Below are 17,326 nucleotides of genomic sequence, written 5' to 3' on the forward strand. Positions count from 1 at the left end.
GAATTTGAAGATCCCTTTAATGGTCAAGCCTACATCTAACTGACAGGCAGGTGATGCTGAAGACCTCAGCAGAGAAAGTGGTGCCAAAGCCAGGCCTAGCATCAACATCAGCACTAGTACTATGTCTGGCACTGAAGCCTGTCAGCAGGCCCAACATCAAAGTTGACACTCAGAGGTTGAAACAGTGCTGAAAGATGCCACCCTGAATGGTGGGGAAGGAGCTCTGCTCTCTCATAAAGAAGAACACAGGAAGATGTCAGAAGGCAAGTCATACCTAGCATCAAAGATGCGCAGAAAGGAGCTGACTGTGGTGCAGTATGGCTCTGGTACCAGACATACTCTCTCCCTCCCCCCCACCCCCCCTAGATATTCTTTCTAGCACCAATAATACAGACTTGGAGCACACCTGAGCCACACGTAGCATTGAGAGAGACATTTGCATGGACATAGTCCTCAGAGCAGAAACCACTTTATGAATCAGTGCTGTTTGTGGAAGTGTTCTCCTCACCATCCCCAGGCCTTGCCTTTTCTCTGACATCTGGCAGAAACGATTTGTTGCTGAGGTCTATGAACAGTATCACCATTTAGAAACCAGAGGATCTCTACAGACCCCAATAACAGGCACGTTGGGATTGGCACTAGTACAGCCAACAACTAGCCAGCCCTCTGTGCACATACAGAATATTACTGGGGCCTTACTGGGGCTTTTGGGGCCCACCTTCTAGGCCTGTAGGGAGTCAGTTACTGTCTTTGCAGAAGAAGGAGCCTTTCTCTTGCAGCTTCACTAACAAGACCCTGGTCACTGGAATGCAGAGAGACATGAAAGCAGGAGGCCAAACGACCCCTTTCGCTATCTAAGGGTGCCTAATTGTTGTCCCGGGAAAGACAGTAGCTTTGGTGCTGATACAGGTGCTGGACAACTTCAAGAGCTGGGTGCAGGTCATGGACACTCTGAAGATTTGAAATACTTGATCGTCCCCACTCTGCCTAGAGGTGGTTGAGACCTCGGAATGGTGCCATCACCACCAAGTGACTCCAATAGCTAAATGCCTACTTGCAGTCAGGAACAACCTGGTAGACTTTTAAGCAGGAAGATGGTAACCAATCACAAGTGGTGGCTGGAAATCCATCCTAGACCCAGTGTTTCACCAATGTGGTATTCTCATCTGTTTGCCACGGCAGACAGTAGATTCATAGATACTAAGGTCAGAAGGGACCACTCTGATCATCTAGTCCGACCTCCTGCACAGCGCAGGCCACAGAATGTCACCCACCACTCCTATGAAAAACCTCACCCATGTCTGAGCTATTGAAGTCCTCAAATCATGGTTCAAAACTTCAAGGAGCAGAGAAGCCTCCCTCCAGTCAACCATGCCCCATGCTACAGAGGAAGGCAAAAAAAACCTCCAGGGCCTCTCCAATCTGCCCTGGAGGAAAACTCCCTCCCGACCCCAAACATGGCAATCAGCCAAACCCTGAGCACATGGGCAAGATTCACCAGCCAGATACCCAGGAAAGAGTTTTCTATAGTAAATCAGATCCCATCCATCTAATATCCCATCTCAGGGGATTTGGCCTATTTACCCTGAATATTTAAAGATCAATTACTTACCAAAATCCCATTATCCCATCATACCATCTCCTCCATAAACTTATCGAGTAGAATCTTAAAACCAGATAGATCTTTTGCCCCCACTGCTTCCCTTGGAAGGTTATTCCAAAACTTCACTCCTCTGATGGTTAAAAACCTTCGTCTGATTTCAAGTCTAAACTTCCTGGTGGCCAGTTTATACCCATTTGTTCTTGTGTCCACATTGGTGCTGAGCTGAAATAATTCCTCTCCCTCTCCTATATTTATCCCTCTGATATATTTATAGAGAGCAATCATATCTCCCCTCAACCTTCTTTTAGTTAGGCTAAACAAGCCAAGCTCCTTAAGTCTCCTTTCATAAGACAAGTTTTCCATTCCTCGGATCATCCTAGTAGCCCTTCTCTGTACCTGCTCCAGTTTGAATTCATCCTTTTTAAACATGGGAGACCAGAACTGCACACAGTATTCTAGGTGAGGTCTCACCAGTGCCTTGTATAACGGTACTAAAACCTCCTTATCCCTACTGGAAATGCCTCTCCTGATGCATCCCAAAACCGCATTAGCTTTTTTCACAGCCATATCACATTGGCAGCTCATAGTCATCCTATGATCAACCAATACTCCAAGGTCCTTCTCCTCTTCCGTTACTTCTAATTGATGCGTCCCCAACTTATAACTAAAATTCTTGTTATTAATCACTAAATGCATAACCTTACACTTCTCACTATTAAATTTCATCCTATTACTATTACTCCAGTTTACAAGGTCATCCAGATCCTCCTGTATAATATCCCGATCCTTCTCCGAATTGGCAATACCTCCCAGCTTTGTATCATCTGCAAACTTTATTAGCACACTCCCACTTTTTGTGCCAAGGTCAGTAACAAAAAGATTAAATAAGATTGGTCCCAAAACCGATCCCTGAGGAACTCCACTGGTAACCTCCCTCCAACCTGACAGTTCGCCTTTCAGTAGGACCCGTTGCAGTCTCCCCTTTAACCAATTCCTTATCCACCTTCTGATGTTCATATTGATCCCCATCTTCTCCAATTTAACTAATAATTCCCCATGTGGCACGGTATCAAATGCCTTACTGAAATCTAGGTAAATTAGATCCACTGCATTTCCTTTATCTAAAAAATCTGTTACTTTTTCAAAAAAGATTAGGTTGGTTTGGCACGATCTACCTTTTGTAAAACCATGTTGTATTTTGTCCCATTTACCATTGACTTCAATGTCCTTAACTAATTTCTCCTTCAAAATTTTTTCCAGGACCTTGCATACTACAGATGTCAAACTAACTGGCCTGTAGTTACCCGGATCACTTTTTTTTCCTTTCTTAAAAATAGGAACTATATTAGCAATTCTCCAATCATTCGGTACTATTCCTGAGTTTACAGATTCATTAAAAATTCTTGCTAATGGGCTTGCAATTTCAGGTGCCAATTCCTTTAATATTCTTGGATGAAGATTATCTGGGCCCCCCGATTTAGTCCCATTAAGCTGTTTCAGTTTCGCTTCTACCTCTGATATGGTAATATCTACCTCTATATCCTCCTTCCCATTTGTCATGCTACCATTATCCCCAAGATCCTCTTTAGCCTTATTAAAGACCGAGGCAAAGTATTTGTTTAGATATTGGGCCATGCCTAGATTATCTTTAACCTCCACTCCATCCTCAGTGTTAAGCGGCCCCACTTCTTCCTTCTTAGTTTTCTTCTTATTTATATGGCTATAGAACCTTTTACTATTGGTTTTAATTCCCTTTGCAAGGTCCAACTCTACTCGACTTTTAGCCTCTCTCACTTTATCCCTACATCTTCTGACCTCAGTTAGGTAGCTTTCCTTGCTGATCCCTCCCATCTTCCACTCCCTGTATGCTTTCTGCTTCTTCATAATCACCTCTCTAAGATGCTTGCTCATCCAGCTTGGTCTACAACTCCTTCCTATGAATTTTTTCCCCTTTCTTGGGATACAGGCTTCCGATATCTTCTGCAGTTTTGATTTAAAGTAATCCCAGGCCTCAACTACCTTTAGATCCATAAGTTCTTCAGTCCAATCCACTTCCCTAACTAATTTCCTTAATTTTTGAAAGTCAGCCCTTTTGAAATCAAAAACTTTAGTTGCAGATTTATTTTTGTTAATCCTTCCATTTAGTTTGAACTGAATTAGCTCATGATCACTTGAGCCAAGATTGTCCCCTACAACCATTTCTTCTATGAGGTCCTCGCTACTCACCAAAATTAAATCTAAAATGGCATCCCCTCTAGTCGGTTCAGCAACTACTTGATGAAGGAATCCATCAGCTATCGCATCTAGGAAAATCTGAGCCCTATTATTATTACTAGCACTGGTCCTCCAGTCTATATCTGGGAAGTTAAAGTCTCCCATGATCACGCAGTTTCCATTAGTATTTACTTTATTAAAGACATTAAAAAGGGCTCTATCCATATCCAAATTAGATCCCGGAGGTCTATAGCACACCCCAAGCACTATCGTAGGAGAGGCTTTACTAGTTTTCTTCCCCAATGTAATTTTTGCCCAGACGGACTCTGTCTTATCCATTGCATCGCTTCTTATTTCTTTACATTCTAACTCATCGTTGATATACAATGCTACTCCACCCCCTTTACCTTTGTTTCTGTCTTTCCTAAACAGCACATACCCTTCAATACCTGTAGTCCAGTCATGACTACTATTCCACCATGTTTCTGTTATCCCTATAATATCTGGTTTCACTTCCTGCACCAGTAGCTCTAGTTCCTCCATTTTGTTACCTAGACTCCTCGCATTGGTGTACAAACATCTTAATTTTTGCTGTTTGGCCTCGCTCACATTTTGTACCCTATTAGGCACAGTCATTCTACAGCCAGTATAACCTATTAGACTAGTATCCACACCGCCCTCGCTCCTTATATACATTCTCCTACCCATAGCTGTATCCTTTCTTACTTCATCTTCTTCCCTCTCAATGCTAAAATCTGGCGTGGAGATTTTCTGGACATCTCCCATCCATCTCCCCCCAATTCCTAGTTTAAAGCTCTCTTTATCAGTTGTGCCAGCCTCGATCCTAGAAGTCTATTTCCTTCCCTACTCAGATGAAGTCCATCCCGAGAGAACTGACCTCTGTCCGTGAATGCCTCCCAGTGGCCATACATCCCAAAGCCCTCCTTATAGCACCACTGCCTAAGCCATCTGTTGACAGTCATAATCTTGTCACACCTTTGTTGCCCTTCTCTAGGAACAGGAAGGATCCCGCTAAAGATCACCTGAGCCTCAATTTCCTTAAGCGTCTTCCCCAGCCTAGCATAGTCTCCCTTGATACTTTCCAGCGAGAATCTGGCTGTATCATTTGTTCCCACATGAAGGATAATTAGGGGATTCTTTCCTGCTCCCTTGAGGATCCTTTTCAACCTCAGGTCTACATCCCGTATCTTAGCACCCGGAAGACAGCACACCCTTCTATTCTCAGGATCAGCTCTAGTTACAGGCCTGTCTATTCTTCTCAATAAAGAGTCCCCGATCACATAGACCTGCCTTTTCCTGGTGACGGTGCTATTCTCCAGTCTCTCCCCTGTTCCCTCTGGCTGCAAGTTCTTTCCATTCCTATTTTCCCTTACAATTCTCTTCAACCCATCCTGTATCCTCCTGGGGCTCATATTTGGTGTAGTCTCCCTTGACTCTTCCCCTTTTTCTATAGGGCTAGCCTCTCTTCTCTTCTTCCTTACCCTTCCACCTTCAGCGACTACCTGCTGAGCCCCTTCTTCATTTTCCAACTCGGCAAACCTGTTCCTAAGCTCTATTTCTCCTTCACTAGCCTGTCTTTTTCTCTGCCTGGTTCTTTGAGTCACATGTTTCCACTGACCACTTTCCTCATCCAGTCTCCCCTCAAAATTCCCCAGCCCTGCTTCCATCTGCGAGTCTGAGCTTTTTCCTTCAGATACCTCATATCTTTGCTCCATCATCTGCTCAAACCCCTTCCTAAACTCAACCAGGCTTTCCACCTGCATCTCCAAACCTCGGATCTTTTCCTCCATCAGCTCTATCAGACGGCATTTCATGCAGACAAAACTCTTACCGGTTCCCCCCTCCAGGACAGTGTTAAGTGTGAGGACGTCTGCTCCAACAGAGGTACAGGCTCCAGGTCCCATCTGGACACCTTTCTGGTTGGTGGGTCTCAAGGACTTTTGCATGTCTTTGCACCAATCCCCAGGATCATGTCCAAGATTAGACAAGATAAAGCTACGTTCATTGTGATATCCCCTTCTGGACAAGGCAATTTTGGCCATCTCATAGATGCATAGACTTTAAGGCCAGAAGGGACCATCATGATCATCTAGTTGAACCTCCTGCACATCGCAGGACACAGAACCTCGCCCACCCACTCCTGTCATAGGCCTATAACCTCTGGCTGAGTTACTGAAGTCCTCAAATCTTGATTTAAAGACTTAAAGTTACAGAGAATCCACCATTTAATCTAGTTCAAACCAGCAAATGATCCATGCCCCACACTGCAGAGGAAGGCAAAAAACACCAGAGACTCTGCCAATCTGACCTAGGAGAAAATTCCTTCCTGTCTCCAGATATGGCGATCAATTAGACCCTGAGCATGTGGGCAAGACCCACAGCCAGACACATGGGAAAGAATTCTCTGTAGTGACTCAGAGCCCTCTCGTCGAGGGTCACAACTCCAGCTATTGGAGATATTTGCTAATAGCAGTCGCGGATGGGCCATAAGCCATTGTAGTCAATCTCATCATACCATCCCTTCTATACATTTATCAAGCTCAGTCTTAAAACGTGTTAGGTTTCTTTGCCCCGATTGCTGCCCTAGAATTCACACAGGATTCAGTTCACCAAGTAAATAATTCATTGCAAGTTGTGGCCCCAGTTTTGAGTTGAGTACAGGCAGCGAGGGCGTGTCCTTGTGCCTCCTGGATTCTGCAGGCAGCAGGACACCCTATAGCCAGACCACATTGCACTCTAGCCCAATCCAACTCCAGCATGTCCCTACATGGGGTGGGCAGAGTGGAGCCATTCAGCTGGCCTTTAACTTCAGGGTCATTGCCTTTATGCTGAGGAGATTCCCGGAGCTGGCTAGCTGGGCTGCCCCTGCAGAGCTCAGCTCTAATTTGCAAAGTTTATTCTCCTAATGATCAAGCCCAGCTACACCAGATATGCCTCTGGAATTGAACTGTTCTCCCTTCAGGCAAACGCTCTCAAACGCTTACCGCTCAGCAGGAATCACTCTCGAAGGCATCATAAAGAACGCATTGCTATAATGTAATTAACTCTGCTTTGCATGTTGTTATTCCTGGCCATTGACCCGGAGCATCTCTTACAACTACCAGTACAGTTTAGAGATGAAATATAAAAAAGCCCATCCTGCTATGGCACAAGACCAGGCTTGAATCCAAGACCTGGGCCCAGGGAGCTTGGAGTGTTGCAAGCACAACAAACTTGAATCTCTAGAAGAGGACAAAGAAGGCTACAGGGAAATTAAGTGATCTGCTGTGAGCATTTATGGCATGGAGTTGGTGGGTTCGAGGTGCACTTAAAATTTCTCAGCTGAAAGAAGAGAGCCTGGGGACTCAGTCTGCAATCTCAGCATCCAATGGGATCCAACCCCGTTAGTTGCAATTCCCAGGTGACAGCAGTGGCTTAACATGCCTTCTGATGTAGAGATTGTGGCTTTTCCTTTCTGCTGGTGACCATCTGATCTGCAGATGTCCAGTCAGCCACTCCCCCTCTCCTTTTCCCTTCCCCCCCACGCACACATACACATCTTCCCATGGGTTTGGACATTCTATCACAGAACCAGGGTCAAATTTAGACCCACAGTCACTGCATCTGACGGTCTGGATGTAGGCTGTTTGAAAAAGGACTGACAGACTGCTTCCTGCAGGTCTGGGAGATCCTTTTACAGAGTCAGAAACTCTCCAACAGGAAGACTTACTCCTTGATGTGGAAAAGGTTTTTCTTATGGGCCGCTCAAAACAGTGGGCAGTTGAGGCCTTAAGACCAAGGATTCTGGCCTAAGTGCTGCTCCTGAAGAAAGCAGGACTAGCCATTAGTGCCTTCAAAGTCCATCTTGTAGCAATCTTTGTGTGCTGCAGTGAGATACAGGTACATTTGGTCTTTTCACATCCTTTGGAATTGAGATCTCTAAAGAACCTTCTCCATACTTGCCCTCCAGTTCCTGCTCCCCTGTGGAAGCTTAATGAGGTTCTCTTATAGCTAGGGTCCTACCAAATACACAGCCATGAAAAATACATCATGGACCATGAAATCTGGTCTCCTCCCATGAAATCTGGTGTTTTGTATGCTTTTACCCTATACTATACAGATTTCATAGGGGAGACCAGCGTTTTTCAAATTAGGGGTCCTAATCCAAAAGGAAGTTTCAGGGTGGTCACGAGGTTATTTTGGGGGGGGGGGTTACAGTGTTGCCACCCTTACTTCTGCACTGCCTTCAGAGCTGAGTGGCCGGAGAACAGCGGCCATTGGCCAGGTGCCCAGTTCTGAAGGCACTGCCCCGCCAGCAGCAGCACAGACGTAAAGGTGGCAATACTGTACCATTCCACCCTTACTTCTGCGTTGATGTCTTCAGAACTGGGTGGCCGGATAGTGGCGGCTGCTGCCTGAGGGCTCAGCTCTGCAGGCAACAGCACAGAAGTAAGGGTGGCAATACCATACTATGCCATCTTGACTTCTGCGCTGCTGCTGCTGCTGGCAGCAGCTCTGCCTTCAGAGCTGGGCTCCCGGCCACCAGCCACCACTCTCCAGCTGCCCAGCTCTGAAGGCAGCACTGCTGCCAGCAGCAGTGCAGAAGTAAGGGTAGCTGTACCGCAATAACCTTGCAACACCCCCCCCCACACACACACACACACCCTTTTTGGGTCAGGACCCCTACAATTACAACACTGAGAAATTTCAGATTTAAATAGCTGAAATCATGAAATTTATGATTTTTAAAATCCTATGAAATCCAGGATTTAAAATCCTGTGAAAATTGATCATGCACTTGGTAGGGCCCTATCGCTCTTAGACCATTTCTCATTTGAATTATTGTACCATCTAGCCAGGAAGTTGGTCTTTCTTGTAGCCATCACATCAGTGTCTAGAGTCAGCCAAATGCAGGCTGTCATGACTAGACTGCCTTATACACCCTTTATATTCTGGATATGTCCTGGGTTCTATGGCGGGGGCAGGGCCTATGGCAGAGCCAGGGGTTGAGCAGTGAGCACCCCCGGCACATTGGAAGGTTGGTGCCTGTAGCTCCAGCCCCGGAGTTGGTGCCTATACCAGGAGCTGCATATTAACTTCTGAAGAGCCACGTGGCTCTGGAGCCACAGGTTGGCCACCTCTGTTGTAGCCAATGTGGATTCCACGTCCCACCCTTTATCACCAATTTTTCAGAGTCCTCAGCTACACAAACTTTGAATTGTGAGGGGAATGAAGAAGGGTCACGGCTTCCCTGTTCTCTATGCCTTTGTCATAAATATAAAGGGAAGGGTAACCACCTTTCTGTATACAGTGCCATAAAATCCCTCCTGGCCAGAGGCAAAACCCTTTCACCTGTAAAGGGTTAAGAAGCTAAGATAACCTCACTGCCACCTGACCAAAATGACAAATGAGAGACAAGATGCTTTCAAATCTGGAGGGGGGGAACAAATGGTTGGTCTGTCTGTGTGATACTTTTGCCGGGAACAGATCAGGAATGCAGTTTTACAACTGTCAGTAAGTAATCTAGCTAGAAATGCATTAGATTTCCTTTTGTTTAATGGCTGGTAAAATAAGCTGTGCTGGAGGGAATGTATATTCCTGTTTTTTATGTCTTTTTGTAACTTAAGGTTTTGCCTAGAGGGATTTTCTATGTTTTGAATCTGGTTACCCTGTGAGGTATTTACCATCCTGATTTTACAGAGGTGATTCTTTTACCTTTTCTTTAATTAAAATTCTTTTTTTAAGAACCTGATTGATTTTTCATTGTTCTTAAGATCCAAGGGTTTGGGTCTGCGTTCACTTGTACAAATTGGTGAGGATTCTTATTAAGCCTTCCCCAGGAAAGTGGGTGTAGGGCTTGGGGGGGATATTTTGGGGGAAAGATGTCTCCAAGTGGGCTCTTTCCTTGGTCTTTGTGTAAGACGCTTGGTGGTGGCTGTAAACGGTTCAAGGACAAGGCAAAGTTTGTACCTTGGGGAAGTTCTTAACCTAATCTGGTAAGAATAATCTTAGAGGGTCTTTCATGCAGGTCCCCACATCTGTACCCTAGAGTTCAGAGTGGGGAAGGAACCTTGACAGCCCTCATATAGGAGCCCAAGGAAGCCAAGAGTGCATACATGGCCCTGATGGACATTGCTATTCAAAAAAACTCTAGTCTTATGTACATGAGACACGTGCTCACTTAGAGTGGGATCCACACTGACTACAAAATTACAAAACTGAAGTTGATCTGTAGGAGTGGAGAGTGTGGGGGAGCACAGCTCCTCTTCCTCTGCTTAATATCCTCTAAATGGCTTGTGGGAGCCCCATACTCATAGGCTTTCCCCTCCTGCTTGGCTGGCCACGTGAGGGCTTGCACTAGGTAGTGCAAGAAAAAAAATGGTTCAGAGCTTAGGGCATTATCTTGGGACTCTAGAGACCAAGATTCCATACTTTCCTCTGCCACGGACTTCCTGTTTGATCTTTGGCAAGTCACCTAGTCTCTCTGTGCTTCAGTTCCCCTTCTGCAAAATGGGGATAACAGCACTTCCCTATCTCGCAAGGGGTGTTGTGAAGATAAATTCATTAAAGATTGTGAGGCAGCCAGATACTACAGCCATAAAAGTACCTTAGCTAAGCAGATGGATATGAAATGGGAACAGTCGGAGGAGCTGGTGCCCACCAGTGGGGAGTTTTGCGAAGCTCCCAAACTTCCTAGCAGCAGATGGAGGTGCTGAAAGAGGAATAGGAGAGACATAATCAGGAGCTCCCTTTATTTGCACTCCTGTAAAGAGATTTGATCACCTTTCAGCTTCTTCTCCCTTTCAGTGGAGAGGGCAAGAGGACCTGCTACTGCCAGATTGCTGGTGGGTAATGGGGGTAGGGTTGTGAGAGAGCCCTGGAATTGACTTACACAAATTCTTGTATTTTGGAAGATTATTTCAAAAGTTTCTGGTGAGCTACAATGGCTCAGTGTAGTGAAGGCAATACTATAATTTAGGAGGAAAAAGATCTTTCTTTACTTAATTGGGCCATTGTACAGTGAATTGTGAATATTAGAGTTCTGCTTTTTCCCTTAATTCTTATATTTTCTTCACCCTATTAGGCTGTTGTAGCACCCCAGAAGCGTATATTGTTTCCCTGCTAAAAATGTCGGCAGAAGAAAATTGGGAAAAATGCCAGGGAAAAGCTTTTTGTTTTGTGCCCCTTTCTGAAGTTTTATAGATTCATAGATACTAAGGTCAGAAGGGACCATTCTGATCATCTAGTCCGACCTCCTGCACAGCGCAGGCCACAGAATCTCACCCACCCACTCCTATGAAAAACCTCACCTATGTCTGAGCTATTGAAGTCCTTAAATCATGGTTTAAAGACTTCAAGGAGCAGAGAAGCCTCCCTCAAGTCACCCATGCCCCATGCTACAGAGGAAGGCGAAAAACCTCCAGGGCCTCTCAATCTGCCCTGGAGGAAAATTCCTTCCCGACCCCAAATATGGCGATCAGCTAAACCCTGATATGGAGCATATGGGCAAGATTCACCAGCCAGATACTACAGTTCTTTCCTGAGTAACTCAGATCCCAAGTTAAAAGTTAACATACATTTTTTCCCTTTTATTTAATGTTAGGTCAAACCTACACTTCAAGGTATTTAATAACTTGCCACATCTAGAAATTATTTCATACCAATTAAAATGGCTTCAGGACCAAATACACTTTTTTCTGCACTTACTGTGGGCAAGTGAACAGAAAAAGATTTTCAATCCCTTTAGAGATTCTTGAATGTAAGCAAATGCTGTGACTGTAAGCAAATTACCACATTCTAGAGCAATGCCTTCTTTTCCTTCTTGCAAAGAACTCGAAATAAGCTCATGCAGATACCTCATAAAATATTTCTTTTTTTTTGACAGTTCTGTTAGAAGAAACAACTGTCAAGACACCTGGACCAGAAAGAGGATTTTGTAATTAGCTTTAAAGAACTAGGCCAGGCATGTAGGTTCCTGCAAACAAGAAACTTTTTTTTTTTTTTTTTTTTTTTAACCAGGATACATCCCTGGAGTTTAACCTTTGGTTTTTGACACAACTTCCTTAAATGCTTTCCTATAGTTAATAGTCAGTAGAGCCCGGATGCTCAATTGTATGGTGTATGTTTAAAATATTTTTTCATTTTTATAAGTAAGTTGACATTAAACTTTTATCAATAAACTTTTGGTAACTGAATTGTTTTCTTAACTGTGTGAACAATGTACTGTATATTTTTTTACAGTCTGAAACATATCCACCAGACATATTTTACCTCTCAATTATGTTAAAAATGTGTGAATTAAATTTGTATTTGTTTCTCACTGGCATATTCCCACTAATTTTGTGGGGAGGAAGGACAACTAACTTCATTTTAATTATACCAAATCTGCTGTGGTATCTAAATTGCAACTTGTTGGCTCTGTCTGGTTTGTACATACCATTTATGAATTAATGCTTAAATTCAGATCATGAAGTTTGGAACTTTGTTAATGGATCTATTGACCTCTTCTGTTACAATGCTTGGATAAATTTGCTTATGTAACCAGCATTGATCAGTCCAATTTATTGTACTGCCCTAAAGCCTGTATATTACTACCACTAGATTTTATCTCTGGAGAAATGACTTAAATAGTTTGTTTAAATTTGATCTAATTGGTTTGTTTTGCTTATGTGTGTGATACCAGAGTTTATTTTAGACTTTGTAAATGAGCAAAGACATTTTGTGGCAGGTTGTTTAAATAGCAGTCAGTAAACTAGTTGATAAAAAGATAAACTGGTTGGGGAAGTAATATTACTTTACATCAATTCATATAAATGGCATTAGTTCCCGTGAACTGCTAATGAGCTTTATTTTGATATTTAGAATCATTGATGCCAGTGATCAAACCAGAGACCAGAATAAATCATTAAAGTTATGGTCTTTCACCATCCAGGATGATAGAAAGATTTATTAGAATCTGATTTTTGACGGTGCACCTTTTTAAAACACTTTGCAAATGCTATTTAGCAAAGAGCCAGCATGGTCAGATGACATAAGATTCTTATGTTTTTGACAACCTCTCTTATTAGAAAGGACACTTAGATATACCATGCTACTGGAACATTTTTTATGTGATTTAAAATGTGTAACCTACAGACATTTGCTATATTGTACTTCATTAGATTGTACTAATGAATTTGGAATTTCAAGTTCAGTCTAAAGCACAATGTGGATAGCATCAATTGATGTGTTGGCTGAAGGGGTCCATGCAATTTTAATATTGCTTAGCAGGTTCATGAAAAGAACACTCTAACAGTATGAATGTTTTGTGGGAATTATTGGCATATAAAGTGCAGACATTTAAAAGCTAGTACCAGTGGAATAGAAGGTTAGTGCAGCTTAATGATGTCCTGCTGCTAGATAAATGCCAGCGCAAACCAACAATGTTTGTTTTCAAGCCAGGATATATTGATCCTGTGATAATGGTTTTGACTTCATGTGTTCTATATAATTTGTGTAGATATAGATATACTTTGTCCTCATATTTCTGAAACAATTATTGCCTACTATAACAATCTAATTAGTATGTCCTAATTCAATGGGACCAAAACTTGGCCCTTGGAAAAGGTTAGTATATTTCACTAGAGATGAGTTTATGCATAATTATGAATAGTGAAACAAAATACAGGGAATAAGCTGTCTTTTATGTGTGATTTAATTACTTATTTAATCATATATAAAATTCAGTTAAAATAAAGAAATACGACAGGAGGGTGCGTTTTAACCACACCTGAAAGAAATGGAAAGTTTCCATTAACTTTTAATTTCCCAGGAAACTGACCAGTCTAGCTTAATTGTCCAAGTGAAATACACAGTTTTGAATTTTTCTGATGAATATATCTGATCTCTCTAGCAAGCTGAAAGTGATCTAGTTTAACTTCTTTTGTCAGCTTGGTGCTTCTCAAAGGCCTGACACAAACAAATTAATACACAAGTACAGCATAGTCACTGATAGTCCAAGTTCTCCCAGTACTACCTCACCAACATGCCTATTTTGATCTTTGGCAAGCGCTGAGACTGTGAGCCAGCATGCCAGTGAATATGCGGTGTAAACTGAAACTATTAATGTGACTATTGTCTTGTGCTGTGGATATGTCAATGAACTGGACTGAGATCTCTAATTTGACATAACCAGCTGCCAAATGTATTTTAGTAACAACTGGCAGTCACTATTGACTTGGACCAGATTTTAACCAGTGACCTAGAAGAGCTCTTTTCTTTTTAACTGAGTCAGCTGGCAGCACCGTTTTGCAGTGTTACTTGTTAAATGTTCCTTAAATCATTTTTTTCAAACTGACATGCTAAATGTTATGTTTTTATAGAAATAGATGATGGAAACTATTTAGCCACAGCTGTTGCTTACAACTTACCTTATATCAGGTCTTCTCCCTCGCTACTGAGTAGCAACAAAACTCATAATTTTTTTTAATGGGATTAACACTGAAAGAGCAAAAGGTATCTCCTGCATGGTGCATTGAACAAGCAAGGAAATTAGCACATGCCTGAATTTTCCCCCAGTGAGAAGGTGTTTAGTGTTTGTATCATAGTACCCAGATGGGAGAACTGCTGATAGGCTGGAGAAAGATTACAATAGCTTTCATAGAAAAAGCAATGCAAAACTACCTGTATGAATCTCTTTTAAAGAGGTGATTTTTCACTCACCATCCTTCTGCTTCACATCTGTCTGCATTCATTCAAATCAATACATAGGAAACTATCACTGAAGGGAATTCTACAATAAACTAAAATGTATGTAGTGGAATTGCATTAAATTACAGTGTATTTTGGCTTAATTATTATAGATTAAGCAACTCCGTAAAAATGGATCTATAAATTGGTACTTAAAGGCCATTTGTTTTAACTTCTTCCTAGATTTAGCTATGATAACTAATTTGGGGCCGTATTCAAATGCCATATGGTAATAGATATGAGGCTTGGCAAAAAGCACTAGTCTGCACATACAAGTGCAATATATTAGGAATACCAGAAATGCATGTAGGAAGTTTGTGGAAGAATACTGCTTTGCTTTGAGATTTTCTGAGCCTGAATTAATGCCATATCCCTGGAAACTTGTTTTAACTTGCTTTTGTATGAAGTATATGAATATCACCTCTGAAGTAAGCAACCCCCAAACAATCTGGCCTGTAATTTAGGATTTTCAATGTCTGTGAACACATCAAATGGTTGCTACTGCAGAGCTCTACGGACTAAATACTGAAATATTAATTACCATTATTTGCATCTGCCTTTGCAGTGAAGAGAACACCACATGAGAATTCTTGTGCTTTATTTACAATTATAAATGCCCAGACGCTTCCCTCTCCTAAATTCTTCAGCTTTTATAAACATTAACAGTATGAACTTAAAAATGTTTTCAGCAGACTCTGATAGTAAAATAACACTTCTCCATAAGATAATTTTATAGGCAGTATTATTCCAGCCCACTAGCTTCCATAAACTTGAGGTGGTTATATTTCATTGCCATGAGAACATTGCTTATATTTATCAGGTAGCCACTCCAAGACAAGCGCTATCTCTACTTCGTCAGTAGTGGCCAGGCTGTACTATTAGAAAATGTGAGGCTTCAGTCTAGTGTAGCCCAAGTATCTATAGCGCAACTATTTCTACTGTGGCTGCACAATGGGGGGGTAGAGGGGGAAGGGTGAGAGCAGTCATAACTAACAGTTTAAAAAAATAAATTGGAGAGTTCTTCCTTTCCAGAGTGGTAACTTTAACTTCTCCTATAAGTTCGTGTCCAACTACATTCTGGTATTGTAAAAATATGACTTTTTTTAACATCTAACAATCTCTACATTCTCCTTTGCAAAGTGTCACTTAAATTGATCAGAGGCTGCAGTTAGCTTGTGGTGTCAGAGCCCTCTGCAGGTTAAAACATTGACAGTTCATATTAAAATATGCCTGAGTTATTTTTCAGGTAGATATCCTATTAACTCTAAATTCCCTGTTGGTTGGTGTAGCCCAGAGTTCCATTTCTGCTTTTTTTAAATAAATACATTAATAAAAAATACTATGCTTTGATGGATTTCTCAGATAAGGACTGAAGCAAATCCTTATAAATAGCAGAGTTCATAAACCGTGGGTAGGAGTCTCTATGCATTAAGGTGTAAATCTGGAGCTGTGCATCATCAAAAGTATGTTGTGATGGTTCCAGCATATTTCGGTTGATAACTTCCCTTACTCTGGAGTCCAGGCTGACCTGTGTATTAAAAAAGCATTCGTTGACATTGGTAATAGCATGCACACTTTTCCAGCTCTAACCACTTAAAGTGGATTTTTTTTTTTCATTTCAATCTTCACCCCTCAAACAAAGTGTAAAGGGTCTCAGATATACACAGGCAGAGAGAATTATCACTTCCAACTTCGGATACAATTATCTCCTTGAGTAGTGGAGTCCTCTCTTAAAGACAGCCTTACTTTAAACAGTACAGTCTGAAATCATATTTGTGCTAAATTCTGATGATACAGTGGGAATTTTTGCTCTTTCTGCTTAATAGTGCAGTGAATTTTTAATTTTGTGCGACTCGCTTTTGTTTTCTTGGGAATAAGTGTTGTCTGAGGCTGAATTCATAGCAGCAGAATTAACCAGAAGGAAGCTGCAACCTGTAGAAATGTTGTTTAAGCAAATCCCTTTACTAAAGAGCAGGCAGAATTAGACATGAATTGCAAATAGTTGTATATTGGTTCCATATGAGAGCAATATTGTGAAAATTTAAATTTCAGTGAGGTGGCAGTCTCAAAGATATTGTGTTAACAGCTACTAGATTTCAGTAGTGCTTGTATCTGTACACAAGTAGTGCTTTTTCCACCACTGTGGCTAATAAGCTTTTGACTGATATTTGAGTTTATAGTCCTTTAAAATGAGAAACCAACTAAACAAACAAACTCAACCTTGTTGTAGTGTAATGTTTAGTGTATGAAATATTTGCCAATATCAGACTGGCAGATAGTTAATTTTTGCTGTATAGTAGTAGTTCTTAAAACAGATTATATTTGAGCAGTTCCTTTATATTTCATAGCAAATTACAGCGAAAGATTTTAAACATTTTAAGGTCTCCCATTTCTTTTTTTACTGCTAACAAAAAAACCTAGCTTGTTTGGTTATTTAAGCAAGGACAATGCTCTTTGCCCTGTTATGCCTAAGAATTACAGGTGTCTAACATCCGTGCTTTATAGTACCAAATCTGCTTCTTTCTCTGTTAACTGGAAAGGTGGAGGATAGTTTCAACCATGGCACCCTGATGCCTTCACTTTCTAAGTCTCCATTATAGGTAGGCTTGGAAGGATTAGATTTTTATCAGTAAATGTAGGTAAGATCAATTTCACTGTTTACACAAACCAAAATTTCCATCTGATGATCTAAATTTACAGAGGGGCAAAGTAAGAAAAATGCTGCTTGACAATTTAGAGTTGTATTTAAGGAAATGTACTTTGTATATTTTGATATGTATG

The 17,326-nt window shown here is 41.7% G+C and overlaps 2 protein-coding genes across 6 annotated transcripts in view; one reads left to right on the top strand and one right to left on the bottom strand.

The window, feature by feature from the left end:
• TCEA1 (transcription elongation factor A1) overlaps positions 1–16,953 on the top strand; it is a 65,612-nt gene extending 48,659 nt beyond the window's left edge. For all 4 annotated transcript variants that reach the window (XM_038391614.2, XM_043507861.1, XM_043507862.1 and 1 more), the window contains exon 10: positions 11,703–16,953. In XM_038391614.2, coding sequence (XP_038247542.1) covers positions 11,703–11,711 — 9 coding nt within the window. In that variant the 3' untranslated portion in view covers positions 11,712–16,953. The remainder of the gene's footprint in view (positions 1–11,702) is intronic.
• Positions 11,834–17,326, bottom strand: part of RGS20 (regulator of G protein signaling 20) — a 45,666-nt gene continuing 40,173 nt past the window's right edge. The window contains exon 5 of one of the 2 annotated variants that reach the window (XM_038391619.2): positions 11,834–16,073. In XM_038391619.2, coding sequence (XP_038247547.1) covers positions 15,885–16,073 — 189 coding nt within the window. In that variant the 3' untranslated portion in view covers positions 11,834–15,884. The remainder of the gene's footprint in view (positions 16,074–17,326) is intronic. The other variant, XM_038391620.2, reaches the window with a different exon arrangement.

The sequence above is a fragment of the Dermochelys coriacea genome, chromosome 2 (genome assembly GCF_009764565.3).
Source record: "Dermochelys coriacea isolate rDerCor1 chromosome 2, rDerCor1.pri.v4, whole genome shotgun sequence".
In the NCBI taxonomy this organism is placed as follows: domain Eukaryota; kingdom Metazoa; phylum Chordata; order Testudines; family Dermochelyidae; genus Dermochelys; species Dermochelys coriacea.